General features: G+C 38.2%; 1 protein-coding gene across 2 annotated transcripts in view; it reads right to left on the reverse strand.

The window, feature by feature from the left end:
• GRIA3 (glutamate receptor, ionotropic, AMPA 3) overlaps positions 1-14,099 on the reverse strand; it is a 491,170-nt gene that overhangs the window by 234,819 nt on the left and 242,252 nt on the right. For both annotated transcript variants that reach the window (XM_006862852.1, XM_006862853.1), the window contains exon 4: positions 9,745-9,932. In XM_006862852.1, the coding sequence (XP_006862914.1) occupies positions 9,745-9,932 (188 nt within the window). The remainder of the gene's footprint in view (positions 1-9,744; positions 9,933-14,099) is intronic.

Consider the following 14,099-nt stretch of genomic DNA (forward strand, 5'->3'; position numbering starts at 1 on the left):
GCAGTCCATGGCACTTTCAGGATTCTCCTCCAACACCACAACTCAAAAGCATCAATTCTTCTACGGCCTTCCTTATTCATTGTCCAGCTTTTGCATGCATATGAGGTTATTGAAAATACCATGGCTTGGATCAGGCACACCTTAGTCCTCAAGCTGACATCTTTGATCTTCAACACTTTAAAAAGATTGAGTCATGGTAGGAATGGGGAAAAGGGTGGAATAATGTTAAGATGCTTGGCTGTCTTTTGAATCTTGGTCTTCCTTGCATTATAATATAAAATAGACATTGGGGGGAGGGGGGGAGAAAAGAATAGTTAGAAACATCACCATAGATAGCTTGTAAGTCCGACTTCTGCCTATAACTGATTGGAATACCTAAAATGGGGCTAAAATGTGCCCAGTGAAGGAGGCTTCCTGCGGAGCTTTTGCAATACCTAAGACTATAGGTAGAAGCCTGAACCACATCCAGATCTCCAGAGATGGGAAATTTCCACTTGAAAGGACGAGCAGACCAGCCTGTAGCAGCTAGAAGAAAAGAAGATACTTCTTGAAAGAAAGACCTACAGGGAAAAATGGAAAACAATAGAGGCAGATGGACTGTTACTACAAGAACAAACAAGTTGCTTGCCCAGGAAACATCAAGACAAGTGGTTGGGTTCCTTCAGTGCAAACCGCCTTCCATGACTAAGACTCAATGGAAATACACGCTCTGATTGGTGCCCGCACTCATCACTGATAGGGGGAAGAGAAGTAAAAGCAGCAATCAAGCGGCAAGCTAAGCCCTACAATGTTCAGTGGGCTTCTGTGGACCTGGGTGGAGACCTGGTTGGCCAGCAGTATGGGGAAACCGGGGACTCTTGGGCTCAGAGTCAGTGGCGTGACTACAGAGAACTAGAGTGGAGAGTGAAGGTACCAGCCTATAGGAAGAGAGGGCATATGCACAAGAACACCCACACTTGCAGATGGTACCCACTTGACCTCGCTTTGATGACTGGATGATCAGAGCTCAACCACGAGAAGAAAGAAGAGGAAAAAAAGAGTAATCTGATACAATTTGATGAACTTGACCTACACCTATGGATGCAGTAACTCAAAAGAGGGAACAAATCCTTACAGTAAGAATCATTCCCACCCCCTCCACACACAGAGTAGACAGAGATGGGCAACTTGGACATTGGATACCCAAAATGGGGGGAGGGGGGACTACAAAGGGAAGAAGTGACTGGCTTACAAGCTTTCAAGAGGGGTCCTAGAGCCAGGGGGCATGGAGGAAGGCAGAATCTCCAGTGAGTACTATCCAATCTGTCTAGACAGAGCTGATGAAATGAAACGCAGATGGGTCACTTGTGATACAATAGTGAATAATTGTTATCAGGACTGATTGTGAGGGTTGGAAATGTAAAGGTAGACGTTTTATAGCAAAGAAGGGAGTGATTAACTCTCCAGTCTAGGAGCGGAGGTCTCTAGGACCATCAACGGAGAAGAGCCGGGAGCGGGACCCTACCCAGAGAAGCAGCGAGGCCCGAGATAGAGGCAGAGACGATGACGTGGACTGATGAAGTGGCTGGGGACTTTGGATCCAGAGAGGGAGAGGGACTGTGTGCTGAAGACTGGTGGCGAGGGGAGAGTGTAGGGGGCAGGTTTGTAGGGTATACCCTTTGGTCGGTTGATGATGCATGGAGGGGATTGGAACCATGGCAATGAACGATATATGACAGAATAAATGTAAAGCTAAAGTTCTCTCATGTAAACTATCATATGATTCACAATAAAACATTAAAAAAAAAAAGATCTTGTGCATCAGATTTGCCTAATGCAATACATTGCTTGATTTCTTGACTGCTGCTTCCATGAGTGTTGATAGTGGATCCAAGAAGAATGAAGTCCTTGACAACTTCAATCTTTTCTCATTAAGACAGGGAAATTAAAGGCATCCAAATTTGACAATTTTTGGATTTTGTTGAGAATTTTTGCATCTATGTTCATGAGTGATATTGGTATATAATTTTCTTTCTTAGTGACGTCCTTCCCTGGTTTTGGTATGAGGGTTATGCTTGCTTCATAAAATATATTAGGAAGTTTTCCATCTTCGTCTATATTCTGGAATAATTTGAGTAGAATTTCCATTTCATTTTTGATGACTTCAAATTTTCCTAGATTATTATTATATATTTCATTTTCCAATTTTCATGGATGTTTGTAGGTATTTCTTCTCATTTTGAGTTGTTCCCCATCAACAAATGAAGGTCCCAAAAGCCTGTCTCCATTCATGTCATTAAGATCAACTCTGAGGGGCTCATCTTTTGGTACTATATCAGACGATGTTTCACTGCTATTCATAATGTTTTCAGTGAATAACCATTCAGAAGTTGTCTGTCTCTCCTTTTTACTTTTCTGTTTTATTCAGGATGCTCCACTAAAACCTGTCTACCATGTATGATCCTGCTGGTATTTAAAATATCAGTGGTATGGCTTCCAGCATCACAGCAACACACAAGGCACAAACTGCAACAACAAACTGATAGATGAGTGGCGGTATGTTTATATTAGTGGGTCCGTTGTAGTGCCATCAGATAGGCCTTGGGCCACAAGGTCAGTTTGAACTGCAAGTCAGTGGTTCAAACTCACTGGCAGCTCCTTGGAAACCCTATATCAGGTCGCTATGAGTTGGAACCGATTCAATGGCACTTAACAACAACAACAACAAACATAGTTCAAATATTAGATTTCACTTTCATGGTATGACCTCATATTGAACTAGTATCCTGGAAGAGCCATGAGGAGGACACTGTTCTTGAGCAACAGCCCATAAAATCTAATTTTCCTAAGCAAATAGCTATGATTATAGTTAATGAACACCTACTGGGTGCCAAGCACTATTACAAATGTTTTCCACATATATTATTTAATCCTTACAATATCCATGAAAAGAAGGTAGTAGAACAGTCTTTTAAGATGATAAAATTCATGCCCAAAGAAATTAAGTCATTTTACCCAATGAAATAATCGAGGTTTTCAAGTTATGTCTATTTTATTGCCCAAACTTGTGTTTGTTCAGCTACACCACAAATGAAATATTTCAAAAAGGAGTGGCGCCAACCCAAACTGTTTTATGAACTGGTAAATCAGTAATATGTGTACAAGAAACACTGAGAGTGTGGGTTAGGACAAAGCAGAGCAACAAAGTGGTGAGGAACTGGGCAGTACCACCATCAGCTTAGTGGAGGGTGAAACAGAGAGCAGCACTGGCTAAAACATTTTTTGCTTTACTTGCCCATAGGCCTAGCAGGGGCAAGTGCTCTAGTGATCACAATTGCTAGACATATTTTGGAGTGAACACTGTCTCCTTTGTGTTAAAGCCTAGTGTTTTAGAAAGAGTCCTAAATTGTTCATCTCATTTGAGTTATCTTTTAGAAGTCTTACTTACTAACTTGAGTATTTCAATTTTTAAAACTATTCTTTTTGAGGTTACTTCTTGTTGTCAACTGCTGTCTAGTCAGCCAACTCATAATAATCTTGTATATAACCGAGGCTTTAAATCTTTGGGGGAGCAGAAAACCTCATCTTTCTTCCATGGAGTGGCTGGTGGACTCAAACCACCGACTTGGTGGTTCACAGTCTAGTTTATTGTATAGAGTTTCTGTGCTTCCTTTGAGGTGACTAAGGTTCCTCAGTTGAAAGTTATCTTAGGGGATGATCTGTTTTAGGATCCTGACTATTAGGTGATGTGATTTTATGATAGACTATCTCCAGGATAAATAATACCTACCATAATTTTCCTGGGTAACAAACACATTGAACCATATTGGTTTGGACTTGATATAGCACTGTAGGATCAGCATGCTGGACTATGAACCACAATGTCAGCAGTTCAAACCCACCAGCTGCTCCTTGGAAATCCTATACAGGGTCACTATGAGTCGGAACCTACTCGATGGCACTTAACAACAACAACGAGTTAGTACATGCTATATATTTAGGCAGGAGCTATACTGAGATTTATCTTTGAATTATCTATGAAAACAAAACAAAACACCAAAGCACAAAAAATATGGGAAAGCTGGAAGGAGCATGTTTAAATCTTTGTAAGGGAGGAGCCCTAGAAATACTCAGTTAGGAAAAACTCGTATCCATTAAGTTTTCTGTATTGTTAGTGCAATGAAATTGATTTTGACTCATAGCAACTCCATGTTACAGAGTGGTGGTAGTAGTGGTTATGTGCCATGGAGTCGGTTCTGACTCATAGTGACCCTGTACAGGGTTTTCTAAGGCTGTAAATGTTTACAGGAGCAGAAAGCTTCAACTTTCTCCTGCAGAATGGCTGGTAGTTTTGAACTGCTGACCTTGAGATTAGCAGTCTGACTCATAACCACTGCACTATCAGAGTTCATGTTACTGAGTAGAACTACCTCATAGAATTTTCTAGGCTGCAATCTTTATGAGAGCAGATCACCAGATCTTTCTCTCTTAGAAGTGCTTGTAGATTCAAACTGCCAACCTTTTGATTAGCAGCCCAGCACTTAACCATTGTGCCACCAAGATTCATTACGTTTTATATGAAGGTCTATATTTGTCAACACATAGGATTAAGTTGGAATGTTTGTATACTCTTGAGAAAAATCTTAAGAATATTCTAGATCTGATTTTTCACTAATTCAGAATGCCTTCTGGTGTTGCGCTGCCAGTTAATGTGGTAAACTGCAATGTTGGTTTGGCTCCATTAAGGCCGGCAGTCCCAACTCACCAGCTGCTCCTTGGAAACCCTGTACAGGGTCTCTATGAGTCAGATCCCGACTCGATGACACTTAGCAACAACAACAACATATTTATATAGCGTGAACTGGTAAGATTTTACTTTCTTACCTTTTCCACTCTCCTATACAAGTCCCTTCTTATGCTGTCTCTCTAGTCTAGTTAAGCTCATTTGCTCTGGTACTGTCCTTAAGCATGTAGAACAGTTGGTCAGTGCCCTCTTTATGATAACTCTTTATGCTTGAGGATGGTGATTAAACTTCATCTTGGCTCTCTTTCACCAGGTTAAACAACCTCAACTCATTTAGCCTTTCCTCATAGGCCCTATTTTCTAATGCTTTAATCATTTTTCTCTGCTCTTCTCTGGATCTTCTCCAATTGCTTTGCAACTGTTTAAAAATGTAACTCAGTAAGCAAGCTTAATCTAGGGTGTGGTGTTGGATAAACATTTATTTAATGAATGATTTAGAAATTAAAGGAGGTGGTACAGTGTAGGGAAAATAACAGTAGACCATGTGTTAAAAGATCTGAGTTTTGTCCTGGCTCTGTTACTTACTAGCATTGAACAGAGAGCTGCCTTTGGATATGTCACCTAAATCTCTCTAAGCCTCATGTCATCATCTGTAAATGTGGGATAAACACACCTGCCCTGATTGCCTCCCATATAAGACACCTCAAATGAGATAATCTATGTGAAAACTTGGCAGCAACAAAATACTATCAAGCATGATATGTCAAGTATCTTTCTAAATGCTTTGGAATTTTAACATATGAAGGTACAGTTATTATTCCAATTTTACAATGAGTAAATGGAGGCATGGAGAAGTGAAGTAACTAGTTCCAAGTCACATAGCTTGTTAGTGACAGAATCTATTCAGACTAGCTCCAGAGTTCATGCTCTGAAAAGCTATGCTTTGTTGCCTCTACTCAATGGCAATGGGACCTTAAAAAGAAGTCAATAGGTATATGCTACAGTGGTGGAGGATATATTCATCACAGATAGATAACTCCCAGAGTCAACATTTTCAAAGGTTAATTTCAAATTTTTCATGGACTTGGGCAGCTGCGCGGAGATCTTTATGAGAATAACACAATAAATAGGAAATACTATCTTGGGTCTGATCAATGGTTCACTCACCCTATTAAACTAAACCATCAAGTTTTCTTGACTCTTGCATTCAGGATCTACAGTTTCTAAATATTTGCTATGAGCCCTAACAATCCTTCATGGTTTCAATGCTTTGTCCATTTCTATGTTACTTCTAATAGCTATGAGTGTTAGAATACAGTACCTTTCTTATGTATTAAATGTTAAAAAGAGCAATTAAAGACAGATTCATCCCTAGTTTAGGCTCTTCCTCTGCTGTAGCCTGAAGTTTGGTTGTTTTGTTTGTTTGTTTTATTAGAGAGTTTTGGAAAGAAATGTTGGAAGAATCTGAGCTACTGTCTGCTTGAACAGTCACAGGGAAAATTAGAATCTGTATTATGGAAACTGGGAGATCATGCTATATAAGTACTTTTCAAAGTATTGAAGACCTACTTTATATTTGAAAAGTTGCACCTTTAACTTTTCATTAACACCTGTTGTATATAGGGTACAAAATCTGATTTATAGGAGTCCTGGTATAGCGCTGTGGGTTAATGCGTTGGACTGCAAAGTTGATTTGAACTGCAAGGTCGGCGGTTTAAGCTCACCAGTTGCTCCTTGGAAACCCTATACAGGTCATTGTGGGTTGGAACCAAATCTATGGGACTTAACAACAACAACAACAACAACAACAATGTTATAGTAGTATACAACTACCTTGGATAGTGTAAGTATTTGCATAGATTTGAATTATGTTAAGTTTGCAAAAGAATAGTTATGAGCCGGGGAGAAAAGTGACATCTCTCTATAGCAGTATTCAATTTCTTTTAAATAATATTTTCTTTGAAGAAATTGCATGTTATTTGATTTAGATATTTATTTAATGAGAAGCTTCATTAAATAATTATGAATTAAATTTTAATGATGTGGTGCTTTAGGGTAAGCGTTGAACCATAAGGTCAGTTTGAACCACAAGGTCAGCAGTTCTTCCCCACCAGCTGCTCCTCAGAAACCCTAATACTGGGTTGCTATAAGTTGGAATCAACTTGAAGGCACTTAACATCAACAACAATATTCTTATATAAAGAAATTATAGCAAATTAATGATATCATCTTAATAGATTTGAGCAGAGAGTCACCATCTTAAATCATCTTAACCTTTGTAAAAATGTTTAACAATCTCATCATGTAGGTACCGTTTTGCCTCTTGAAAGCATAGCAAAATTTTAATGGAACTTACTAAAATATGCTTGTTTAACATTCAGGCATGCATCCATCCATCCAGTCAGCCATGCATTCATCCAGCTAGCCATCCATTCATCTAGCACTATGTGCCAGGTACTATGCTGTGCACTGGAGATAGAACAGTGAACAACACAAACATTGTCCCTTACTCAAGGAACTTATAGCCAAGTAGAAACTCCTTAAATGGTAAACAATCTTGAGTTGACATCTTTTTAATGTTTTTTTTTTTTTTTTTTTTAAAATAAAATTGATTCTATAGCCTCACTTGGATGTTGTTAAAACTTTTCTTTGAACAGTATTTCCTGAAAAAATCATGTGGAAAATATTTTGAGAGGCACTGTGTATGTGACTATAGGAAACTTGACATGAAAAGACAGAACAGAGTTTTTGAATAATGCTAGTTTAGTTTTTCTGAATGTATGTAGTAATAATGAATATTTTTCTATAGCATTTTATGCCTTCAAAGCAATTATGGCAGCCCTGTGAGGTAGGCAAAGAAAATTTTATGATCACATTACATAGATGAGAAAACTAAGGCACAGATGTTTTATGTGTCCAATGTCTCACATCTATGTGGAATTCCGAAGTCTACTTTTTTTTTTCTATTACACGAAGCTAAAAACATCACAGACTCCAGTATGCTGCTGTTGCTATTAAGTGCCATTGAGTCGATTCCAACTCATAGCGAGCCTCTATAGGGTTTCCAAGGAGTGGCTGGTGAGTTTGAACTGCTTACCTTTTGGTTTGCGGTACAGTACTGATATTACAGCACCACACCAGGAGTCCAGACTCCAGTATTGTTGGTGTTGTTAAGTGCTGTTGAGTTGGATCCAACTCATAGCGACCCTGTACAGGGTTTCCAAGGAGCGGCTGGTAAGCTTGAACTGCTGACCTTGCAGTTCAAACTGACCTTGCAGTCCAGCATGTTAACCCACAATACCATACTATTGTTGTTGTTAAGTGTTGTTGAGTCTATTCTGACCCATAGCGACCCTGTATAGAGTTTCCGAGGAGCAGCTGGTGAGCTTGAACCACCGATCTTGCAGTTCAAATGGCTTTGCAGTATGGCGCATTAACCCACAGTGCCACACCAGGAGTTGTTAAGTGCCATCGAGTCGATTCTGACCCATAGCGACCCTGTATAGGGTTTCCAAGGAGCAGCTGGTGAGCTTGAACCACTGTCCTTGCAGTTTAAACTGATTTTGCAGTCTGACGCATTAGCCCACAGCGCCACACCAGGACTCCAGTATAAGACCCTATAAAACCAAAAAGACTTAACAGAATGCAAGATGTTCAAGAAACCAAAGTCACTAATAGAAAAGAAGGAAAACAAAGTATGACAAGGAGGATGTTCCTGTGCTTTGGGCTATTAAATAGGTCACCCATTAAAAGGCTATTTTGGTAGAAAATTTTAGAGGGCATGTAGTCTATGCACCAACATCACTGACCTGATTCTTCACTTTCAAGATCTAAGAAAATCAAAGGAGGTTTTTTTTTTTTTGGGGGGGGGGGTAAAAGCAGAGAAGGGGGTTGTGATGGATCATTTGTGTAGCTCAAGAGAATGTTGGGAAGTTTGGTTTAACCAGGCTAGTGCTCTAGATTTTCTGTGACGTGTGATTCACTAGAGAAGTTGGTGTTTTTAACAAGGGAACAATTTCATATCTTTATGATGCAGAGTCAGCAATTTCTTTCTTTCCTTTCTTTTTCTTTCCCTTCATTTTTCTTGCATTCTCTGCTTGTAGTAGTAGATGGAGGCATATCTGATAAATTGTTACTATTTAATTTGCTATAAAACAGTTCTCCCAGGCAATGGCTGCTCACTATCGTTTCAATCTCTGAAGTTGTTTTGGCTCCCAGGTACACTGGGATCACATTATAATGGAAATGTTTCTCTAGCACTTTTGTTTATGGTAGGCCAGGCACTTTGTTATTAACTGGAAAATTGAGACTTCTAAGGAAAATAATAAACTTTCACCACATTTCAATTTGATCTTTATCCTAGGGTATCTACATATGGCTTAAGGTGAAATAGTTCTTGTAATATTTTTTAGTCTTAAATTTAAATATCCAGGCTAAAGAATGTATATTTTTGGGCCCACTAAATCATACTTTTTCCCCTTAGTCTTTCTTTTTCACTTTGTTCATATTTTTTAAAACCATGAACAATTTTCCCCATATGTTATCTTACTTTAAAATAGGGTCTTCAAGTACAGACACACACACATTCATTTTTTTTTTTTCTCTCTCTCTCCCTCTTCTTCTTTGGAAGGTCTAGGGGTAGTGAGTATTCCAGCAAGAAGGTCCCTTAGACAAAAACATCTCTGTCCTAATCCCTTGTCCATTACTTGCTGGGAAAGGAAAGGAGTTACTTTGAAATAGTTGTTTATGAAACTGGGCTTTGGAAGGATGTGCTTATCTGATAAGTAGTATTGAATTGTGGAGGCTCCCAGATTAATCATAGTATGCAATTTTCAACAGTTTAGATTTTTTTTTTTCTTTTTTTTCTGTAGTCATTGGGAAGGGAAAAAGAATTAGAAAGGCAATCAAAAACTGTTGGCATTTTTAGTCTTTTGGCTGCTTAATCTATTAGCAGATATGGGAACTGCTTCAGGTTGATGACTTAACATGTTGGCTGGGTGTGGGATAAATCTCAAATGTACCTGTTCCAAAATCGTGTTAATTCTTTCAACTTCACAGTCAATCAAGTATCGTTTTTCCTGCCTCCTGTCCATTTCTTCAATGATGCGCCTGAATTCTTGGACGTCCTTTATGTTTCCTACAGATCTTGCTGTCACTTGCCAGTTGTTTTGCACCGCTGCTTCCATAATCGCTTGGAGGATGGAAAATCCTGAAAGAAGGAAAAACAAATACAATGATTTTTTTTTTCTTTTAGAAAAAAACTTGCTGTAGGTATTAAAAGTTCAACTAAGTTTTTATTCCCTGCCCATTGGTTCCCTTTGAACCTTATTCATTGTAGAGAGCAGGCTTATATATAATTTCAGCCTCGAACCTTCCAGCCAGTTGGCACCTCTAATTTTAAAGGAAAGCAGATTCTATAACTTGTGGGCACTGGGCTTAGTCTTTATCAAGCAACCATAGCTGAATTATGGTACCTGATTGTTTTTATTGACACACGCTATCAAAATATCTATGGAATGCATGTCAAAAGTATCTTCCTTATATTTGGCTGTAATAACTTCTAGTGCAGTTGAAAGTCATTTCTTCCATCCTCAAATAAACATTCTTCAGAATTAAAGATAACTTTAATAGAGATAGAAACTTACTGTGATATGGCTGAACCTTACATGGATATGAATATTCAGCAAGGTAAATTATGTCTTCCAAATAACTAATACAACCTGAAATAAACCAGTCTTTAACAAAGATATCGTACTTATCTCTTGATCCCTACTAGCTACTAACACCCTAGATCTGTGCTGAATGAATGGGAAGAGAAAGATCTGATGCTTAGAGTTATGGATAACCTTTTGGGAGCCAGGTGTGAGAAATTGGGAAGAGCAGATTATCTGAAAGCATAATTCACAAGAATACCATAGGGTTTTTCTATGTAACAGTACTTTAGACTATTCAAGTCACTAATATAATATGAGTCCTGGTATGGTGCTGTAGGATAAGCACCGAACCAAAAGATCAGTTTGAACTGCAAAGTTGGCAGTTCAAACTCACCACCCGCTCCTTGGAAACCTTATACAGGGTCTCTATGAGTAGGAAATGACTCAATAGCACTTAACAATAACAGATATGATATGATAAGCACTGGATCCAAGGTAGGATTGAACCGTAAGGTTGGTGGTTCAAACTTAACCAGTGGCTACTTGGAAACTATATACAGGGTCTCTATGAGTCTGAACCAACTCGATGGCACTTAACAACAAAATATGATATGATGTCTTATTTTTGCTTTGATATGAATCCATAATTTTATTATAGTTACATCAAGTATGAAAAAACAAAAACACTCAAACCCACTGTCACCAAATCCATTTGGATTCATGTCAATCCCATGTGTTAAAGAATAGTTTTCTTTTTTTTTTTAAATGTTTTATTGTGAATTATGTGATAGTTTACATGGGAGAACATTAGTTTTACATTCATCCTATTGTATATTGTTTCATTGCCATGGTTACAATCCCCTCCCTGCATCATCAACCAACCAAAGGGTATACACTACAAAGGAATAATTTTCTTGATTGTAATCTTTATGGAAGTAGATCATCAAATCTTTATTCTGGGTAGGTTCAAACCATCAAGCATTGATATCTTTTTGGGATATCATCAAAAACAGCTCCTTTCTTTTCATAAATTCTGAATTGTTATATTTGTTGTTGTTGTTAAGTGTCGTTGAGTCAGTTCTGACTCACAGAGACCCTGTATAGGGTTTCCTAGGAATGACTGGTGGGTTTGAACCACCAGCCTTGTGGTTAGCAGTTCAATGCTTATCCTACAGTGCCACACCAGGACTCCCAAAAGAAAGATTCATAGTTGAAAAATATGAGCTTGGTGATAGAAACAAAGCAGGAGATCCCATGATGGAATTTTCAAGACCAATGACATGTTCATTGAAAATGTTTCTCAACAACATAAATGGTGAGTATACATTAGGATCTCACAGGAATAAAATTGAGTACATCTGTGCAAAGACCCATGGAGAATTTCAATATCATCATACAGAACAAGGTCAGGGGCTGACTGCATCAACTGCTCATGTGAAAGTTCAAGCTGAAGTTTAAGAAAACTAAAACAAGTCCAGGAGAGCTAAATTGAATATTTCCGACCTGAATTTAGAGATTATCTAAAGAGTAGATTAGATGTATTGAACTCTAAGACTGAAGACCAGACAAGTTGTGGAATGACATGATGGAAATCATACATAAAGGAAGTAAAGGTAATTAAAAAGACAGGAACAAAAATAAAAGACAAAAATTGATTTCAGAAGAGACTCTGAAGCTTTCTCTTGAAAGTAGAGAAACTAAAGCAAAAGGAATAAATGATTAAGTAAAAGCTGAATAGAAGGTTTCAAAGGGCAGCTGGAAAAGATGAAGTAAAGTATTATAATGAAATATGCAAAGACCTGGATTTCCAAAACCAAAGGGAAGAAGAACACACTCAGCATTTCTCAAGCTGAAAGAACAGAAGAAAAAAAATCAAGCCTCTAGCTGAAATATTGAAGGATTCTATGGGCTAAATATTGAAAGGCACAGGAAGCATCAAAAGAAAAATGGAAAGAATACAGGCAATGTACTAAAATTGGTAGACATTCAACCATTTTAGGAGGTAGCATATGATCAAGAACTGATGGTTTTTAAGGAAACTGTCCAAGCTTCACTGAAGCATTAATGAAAAATAAGGCTCAGAAATTGACAGAATGTCAATTGAGATGTTTCAATAATTGGATGCAAGGCTGAAAACACTCACTTGTCTATGCCAAGAAATCTGGAAGACAGGTACCTGGCCATCTGACTGGAGGAGATGCACATTTATGCCCATCCAAAAGAAAGATTATCTGACAGAATGTGGAAATTATTATGTAATATCATTACTATCTCACACATGTAAAAAATTGCTGAATATAATTCAAAAGTGCTTGTAACAGTATATATCCAGAGTACTACCAGAAATTCAAGTTGGATTCAGAAGAGGACGTGGAATAAGGCATATCACTGCTGACATCAAATAGAACTTGGCTGAAAGTAGAGAATATCAGAAAGATGCTTATCTATGTTTTATTGACTACATAAAGGCATTCAGTTGTGTGGGTCATAACAAATTATGGATAACATTGAGAGGAATGAGTATTCCAGAATATTTAACTGTGCTCATGATGAACCGTAGTGGTTACGAATCGGGCTGCAAACTGGAAGGTCAGCAGTTCGAAACTACCAGCTGCTCCGCGGGAGAAAGATGAGGCGATCTGCTCCCGTAAAGATTTACAGCCTCGGAAACCCTATTCAGGGTCGCTATGGGTCGGAACCGACTCGACGGCACTTAACAACAACAACAATGATGAACCTGTACATAGACCAAGAAGCAGTTTGTTGGAACAAACCAAGTAGTTTAAAATCAAGGAAGGTGTGCATCAGGGTTGTATCCTTTCACCATACTTATTTAGTCTGTATGCTAAGCAAATAATCTGAGTAGCAATAGTATTCGAGAAGACTCATTAACAACCTGTGATATGTAGCTGACACAACTTTGTTTGCTGAAAGTAAAGAGGACTTGAAATACTGATAAAGACCAAAGACTACAACTTTCAGTATAGATTATACCTCAACACAAAGAAAGCAAAAGTCCTCACAACTAGATCCATATCATGATAATATCATGATAAATAGAGAAAATATTGAAGTTGTCAAGGATTCCATTTTACTTGATCCATCTACAATCAAGTCCCATGAGGGTATCAGTCAAGAAATCAAGCAACATAATGCACTGGGCATATCTGCTATAACAGACCTGTTTAAAGTATTCAAAAGTAAACCAGACCTCAAGTCCTAGTATTTTCAATTGTTCCATATGCATGTGAAAGCTAGGCAATGAACAAGGAAGACCGAAGAACTGATGCTTTTGAATTATGGTGTTGGCAAAGAATATTGAATATACCACAGACTGCCGGAAGAATGAACAAATCTGTCTTGGAAGAAGTACAGGGTAGAATGTTCCTTAGAAGGGTGGGTAGTGAGCATTTGTTTTACATACTTTAGACTTGTTATCCTGAGGGACCAGTCCCTAGGGAAGGATGTCATGTTTTGTAAAGTTGAGGGTCAGTTTAAAAAAAAAAGAAATACCCTCAATGAGATGGATTAACACAGTGACTGCAACAATGGGCTAAAAAATAGCAAGGCTTATAAGAATGGCTCAGGACAATTTCTTCTATTGTACATAGGGTTGTTATGAGTCAAAACCAACTTGTGACACATAAAAACAAAAATGACTAATAGGAACATGATCTGTACAGAACCAAGCCAACCACTAGAGGAGTAGAAAAAGGAAGAAG

Source organism: Chrysochloris asiatica, unplaced genomic scaffold, assembly GCF_000296735.1.
Source record: "Chrysochloris asiatica unplaced genomic scaffold, ChrAsi1.0 scaffold00051, whole genome shotgun sequence".
In the NCBI taxonomy this organism is placed as follows: Eukaryota; Metazoa; Chordata; class Mammalia; order Afrosoricida; family Chrysochloridae; genus Chrysochloris; species Chrysochloris asiatica.